This window comes from Dama dama, chromosome 29, assembly GCF_033118175.1.
Source record: "Dama dama isolate Ldn47 chromosome 29, ASM3311817v1, whole genome shotgun sequence".
NCBI classification, from domain to species: domain Eukaryota; kingdom Metazoa; phylum Chordata; class Mammalia; order Artiodactyla; family Cervidae; genus Dama; species Dama dama.
This window is the reverse complement of record NC_083709.1, coordinates 28,804,058-28,810,464: the sequence shown is the minus strand read 5'-3', so window position 1 is coordinate 28,810,464 and position 6,407 is coordinate 28,804,058. Positions and strand designations below refer to the sequence as shown.

General features: G+C 36.6%; 1 protein-coding gene across 1 annotated transcript; it reads left to right on the top strand.

Moving 5' to 3' along the window:
* The first annotated feature begins 3,729 nt into the window (after positions 1-3,729).
* Positions 3,730-5,681, top strand: LOC133048559 (heterogeneous nuclear ribonucleoprotein K-like). The gene is given in 2 exon segments (XM_061132274.1): positions 3,730-4,889; positions 4,892-5,681. Coding segments are annotated over 2 exon segments (1,374 nt in total). The 5' UTR covers positions 3,730-3,850; the 3' UTR covers positions 5,227-5,681.
* The last annotated feature ends 726 nt before the right edge of the window (positions 5,682-6,407 follow it).

Genomic DNA, 6,407 nt, shown 5'->3' with positions numbered 1-6,407 from the left:
ATGGAAAATAACTATTACCTGAGCTGATGATTTTCAGTATATTTCAAAGCAAATACTTTGCTGTAATCTTGATGCTACTGTCAGTGTTAATAACTTTAGCTTCTACCAGGTAAGAGGAGAAGAGGGTGAGGCAATTTAATGCACAAAGTATCTGCACAGAATGTCCTCTAAGGTAGCTTGTAGTTTTGAAAGATGTGATGGAAGGCAGGACAAATACCAGACAATGAACTTGGAAGAGCAATGCCATGGCCAAATGGTAATTAACCATGTAAGAAGATTTTTAAAAAGAACTGAAAATGATTTCTAGATGGTTGACTAAGAAAAATTACTTTCTAAGGAAAGTAAACACGGTTGGGAAGAGGGGAGTTGCCTCATATTTACAGAGTCTCTATTATGCTTAAGGGCTTTAGTCTGTTTTTTCATTTAATCCTCAGAGCAATACACAAAAGGTGGGTATTTAATAGATAAGAAGGCAGAGGCTCAGAAAGATCAATAATTTGCCTCAGTTAATATAGTGAGGATCCAGGTTTGTTTGGCTCTAAGCTCATGTTCTTATTCATGGTGCATGAGAGAGGTACATAACTGAAAACTATTGCTCCTAAACTTTTAAAAGTTTTATTTTGCTTTAATTATTTTTATATTGTTTATCTTCTCATTTAAGAATTATTTCTGAATTTTCAGTTGAGTTCACTATAATTTTAGTAATTTTTTGATACATCATTTGTTTAAATAGTAGCATTGCTCACTGTAGGGTCTTATATCCCCAGATTTTTCATGATTGAGCTGTTTCTTTTGATTCTTGGTCAGATGAGTATGTCCTGGGTAAGTATTTCAAATAAGCTTACTTGGATAATATATTTTGAATCTTTGCATATTTAGTAATATATATTTTTTGTTGTCTTCTCAAATAAATGACAGCCTTATGGAGATAGATTCTTTGGGGAATAATCTTTCTTCCACTTCCCCAAGTCTGTAATCATTATCCCACTGCCTTCTAGGTTTTAATGTTGTTTAGAAGCCTGAGGAAAACCTGATTTCTGTCCCTTGCAAATAATCTTTCAATGTTCTTACTAATCTTCCTTGATATTTACATGTTTACCCCTGTATCCTTTGAATTAGAAAATGTCAGAATATGTTTGACATTTACTGTTTGACCCAATCCCATACCTAGTGACCTAGGAGAGATCAAACTGCAGATCCTGTGATTTTAATTTAATTTTTAATCTATTAAGTTTTTGCCAATTGTATTTTTAATTATTCCTTTTGCCTCATCTTTGCTTTCACTCCTGTATTTAAAAAGATCTATATATTGGATTTGTTCTTTGAATTGCCACTAAACTTTGCTAAAACAAAAATATTGGAAGAGGCATTGGAAAAACTGCAGATAATTTTCAAAAAGAAAAATTGACTATAGAAATTATTAATTGATCAATTTAACATAGATAACTTTTTGCTAATCTGTTGGAGGGTTTGAAGAAACTGATTATTAAAGGAAAAACTGATAATGACAAAGAAACTGGTTATTAAACATTTGCATTTAAGAAAGAATAGGCTGCTGACTTCTATCTATCAACATGAGCCCATGTTAACAGCACACCAAAATTACCTCGTTTAAAAAATCAATTTACTAGAAATGTTTAGTAGATTTTAAAATGGGGATTTTAATATACATTTTAAGGAAGTATAACATACCTGTAGAAAAGTGCAAAAATTATATATCTTTGAATAGCCATGAGAGAATATATTCTTATCTAGAAACAGAAGGTTGGTGGTGACCCCTCTGTCACTGTCTTCCTCTTCCACTCCCAAGTTAACTGTTCTGTCTTATATAGATTAATTTTGCTTGCTTTTGAGTTTCTAAAAGAAATGCTTGCATTCCTTTGTACCAAGTTTCCTTCATTCAACATTGTGTTTATGGAATTCTACATTCTCATGTATAATAGGAGGTAATGAACTTTCATTTCCGGACACAATATTCTATTGTGCAACTCTATGATTATTTATCTATTGGGTTTAATATTGGGTTTCTTCCATTTTAGGGTTATTGTGAATAAAATTGACACAAGCTTTCTTAAACACATCTCTTGGGATATATATGTATATATACGCCTTCTGTCAATGTCCATTTGTTACATATGTTCAACTTTAGTAGATATGGCCAAATGGTCTGGCAGTATACGAGTTCCAGTTGCTCTGTACCTGCTGTGTGCTGAATGTTTGTGTCGTCCCCCATTTCAAATTCATGTATTGAAATCCTAATATCTAAATTGAGGGTGTTAGGTGGTAGGTTTTTGAGAAATTATGAGGGTGGAGCCCTCAGGAATGGGACTACACACAGCTCTCATCACTCTTCTATCGTTTGAAGATGCAGCTAGAAGACACAGGATATGAACAAGGAAGAGGGCCCCTTTCAAAGGTGACCATGTTGGCTCCTTGATCTTGGAATGCCCAGCCTCCAGAACTTTGAGAATAAGTGTTTGCAGTTAATAAGTAACCTAGTCTGTAGTATTTTATTATAGCAGCCTGTAAAGACTAAGATCACCTCCTTGCAAACACTTGGTATTGTCAATTGTTTTAATATTAACAAATCTAGTGCATATATAGTAATATCTCGTGGTGGTTTTAATTTGAAGCACCTTAACAACTAATGAAATTTGCAGCTTTTTATATGATTTTTAGCTATTTGAATATCTTTTCTAAGTACTGCTATTTTAAAAATTGGATTACCTACTATTTTCTTATTGATATTTAAGAATTTTATTTGATAACTGTTGTCTAAATTGTTTTTGTCACTAAAAAGTCACTAAATTGTGTTTGACTTTGTGATCCCATGAACTGCAGCACACCAGGCTTTCCTGTCCTTCGCTATCACCCTGGAGTTTGCTCAGACTCATGTCCATTTAGTTGGTGATGCCATCCAACCATCTCATCCTCTGCTGACCCCTTCTCTTCTTGCCTTCAATCTTTCCCATCATCAGGGTCTTTTCCAATAAGTCGGCTCTTCGCATCAGATGGTCAAAGTATTGGAACCATATAATTTTCCAGATGTTTCCTCCCACTCTGTGGCTTGCATTTTCACCCGTAATGGTGTTTTGCCTAAGCAGAAGTAGCTAATTTAATATAATCCAATATATTCATCTTTTTCTTTATAGTTTAACCTTTTTTCTCCTATTAAAAAAATTTCATATTCCAGCATCATAAAAATATTACTCTGTTTTACATTACCTCCTAGAACATATTTAGACAAATAATCTACTTAGAAGTGATTTCTATGTTCAGTGTGTAATTTCTTTCTTTCTCTCATTCTTTCTTTCTTCCTTTTTTTCCCTGGTCTTCACCTGGTGAACTGAACTAGTACCATTTATTTGAATATCTTGTCTCCCTCCCACTCCTCTGTAGTGCCACTTTTGTCACAAATCAAGTGTCTTTGTATGTCTTTTCCTCTACTTTGTCTTTTGCTCTATTTTTCTAATTGTGTATCTTATCACTTATACCAAGTTTTCTGAATACTTTGTACTTTTTACTCACTCTTGATATACTGTGGTGTGAATTGTCTCATTCTGTTCTTCAAGATTGCCTGGTTATTTTGGCTTTTTCTGTTTATATATATTTTAGAATTAGCTAGTGAATTTCCATAAGACATCTGCCTGAGACATTGACTGGGATTGCATTGATATAAATCAATTTGGGAAAATTGATATTTTAAAAAATTTACACTTTCTAGGCGCTTCAGGCTAAAGCACTGCAAACGCCATTATCCTCTGTTTCTCTGCTGCACCGACCTCGACGTCTTGCCTACTTCCCGCTTATTTGCAGCCTATAGATTGGTGTGTCCCTTGAATACAAGAAAATGGAAACTGAACAGCCAGAGGGAACATTTCCCAACACCGAAACCAATGGCGAATTTGGTAAACGCCCTGCTGAAGATATGGAAGAGGAACAAGCTTTTAAAAGATCTAGAAAAACTGATGAGATGGTTGAATTACGCATTCTGCTTCAGAGCAAGAATGCTGGAGCAGTGATTGGAAAAGGAGGCAAGAATATTAAGGCTCTCCGTACAGACTACAATGCCAGTGTTTCAGTCCCAGACAGCAGTGGCCCTGAGCGCATATTGAGTATCAGTGCTGATATTGAAACGATTGGAGAAATTCTGAAGAAAATCATCCCTACCTTGGAAGAGGGCCTGCAGTTGCCATCACCCACTGCAACCAGCCAGCTCCCACTCAAATCTGATGCTGTGGAATGCTTAAATTACCAACACTATAAAGGAAGTGACTTTGACTGCGAGTTGAGACTGTTGATTCATCAGAGTCTGGCAGGAGGAATTATTGGAGTCAAAGGTGCTAAAATCAAAGAACTTCGAGAGAACACTCAGACAACAATCAAGCTTTTCCAGGAATGTTGTCCTCAATCTACTGACAGAGTCGTTCTTATTGGAGGAAAACCTGATAGGGTTGTAGAGTGCATAAAGATCATCCTTGATCTTATATCAGAGTCTCCCATCAAAGGACGCGCTCAGCCTTACGATCCCAATTTTTATGATGAGACCTATGACTATGGTGGTTTTACAATGATGTTTGATGACCGCCGTGGACGTCCTGTGGGATTTCCAATGAGGGGAAGAGGTGGTTTTGACAGAATGCCACCTGGTCAGGGTGGGCGTCCCATGCCTCCCTCCAGAAGAGATTATGATGACATGAGCCCTCGTCGAGGACCTCCTCCACCCCCTCCCGGGCGAGGTGGCCGGGGTGGTAGTAGAGCTCGGAATCTTCCTCTTCCACCACCACCACCACCTAGAGGAGGAGATCTAATGGCCTATGACAGAAGAGGAAGACCTGGAGACCGTTATGATGGCATGGTTGGTTTCAGGGCTGATGAAACCTGGGACTCTGCCCATCAGAGTGGCAGATGGCTTATGAACCACAGGGTGGCTCTGGATATGATTATTCCTATGCAGGGGGTTGTGGCTCATATGGTGATCTTGGTGGACCTATTATTAGTACACAAGTAACTATTCCCAAAGATTTGGCTGGATCTATTATTGGCAAAGGTGGTCAGTGGATTAAACAAATCCGTCATGAGTCAGGAGCTTCGATCAAAATTGATGAGCCTTTAGAAGGATCCGAAGATCGGATCATTACCATTACAGGAACACAGGACCAGATACAGAATGCACAGTATTTGCTGCAGAACAGTGTGAAGCAGTATTCTGGAAAGTTTTTCTAAGACTAGTGAAGAACTGAAGGAGTCCTGCATCTTTTTTTTTTTATCTGCTTCTGTTTAAAAAGCCAACATTCCTCTGCTTCATAGGTGTTCTGCATTTGAGGTGTAGTGAAATCTTTGCTGTTCACCAGATGTAATGTTTTAGTTCCTTACAAACAGGGTGGGGGGTGGGGGAGGGTGTGCAAAAACTAACATTGAAATTTTGAAACAGCAGCAGAGTGAGTGAATTTTAATTTTTGTTCATTGTTGGTGGTTTAAAGAAGTCCCCCCATGTAATTATTGTGAACACTTTGCTCTGTGGTCACTGTAACATTTGGGGTGGTGGGACAGGGAGGAAAAGTAACAGTAGTCCATATGTCCCTGACATCTATTCAGAGCAGTGTGCAGAATGTAATGCTCTTTTGTAAGAAACGTTTTATGATTTTTAAAATAAATTTAGTGAACCTAAAAAAAAAAAATTTACAGTTTCTAATTCATGTACCTGATATATGTCTCCATGCATTTAGATCATCTTCAATTTATTTATTCATTTTTGTTATTTTAAATGAATAAACTTTGTCTTTTATAGCAGTTTTTGGTTCACAGCAAAACTGAATGGAAAGTACAGAGAGTTTCATAAATCCCTTGTCCTCCCACATGTACAACCTCTCCCACTATCAACATCCAGGACCAGAGTGGTACTTTTGTTGCAATACATGAACCAACATAGGCACAAAGAACCTAAAATCCATAGATTATGTTGGGGTTCACTCTTGGTGTTGTACATTCTATGAGTTTTGACAAATGTATAAAAACCATGTATTCACCATTGTAGTATCATGCAGAATAATTTATTTTGCTACCTTAAAATCCTCTTGTGTTCCTTCTATTCATCTCTTTCTTTCCTTAGCTCTTGGCAACCACTGATCTTTTCCTAACGCCATAATTTTGCCTTTTCTGGAATGTCATATTGTTGGAATTGCAGTCCATGACCTTTACAGTTTAGCTTCTTTCGGTTAGTAATACGCATTTAAGGTTTCACCATGGCTTTTCATGGCTTAATAGTTTATTTCTTTCTCTTTTTTAAATTGAGGTATAGTTGACATAAAATATTATACGTTTCAGGTATACAGCATAGTGATTCACAATTTTAAAAGATTTTATTCCACTTATTATAAAATATTGGCTATATTGCCTGTGTTGTA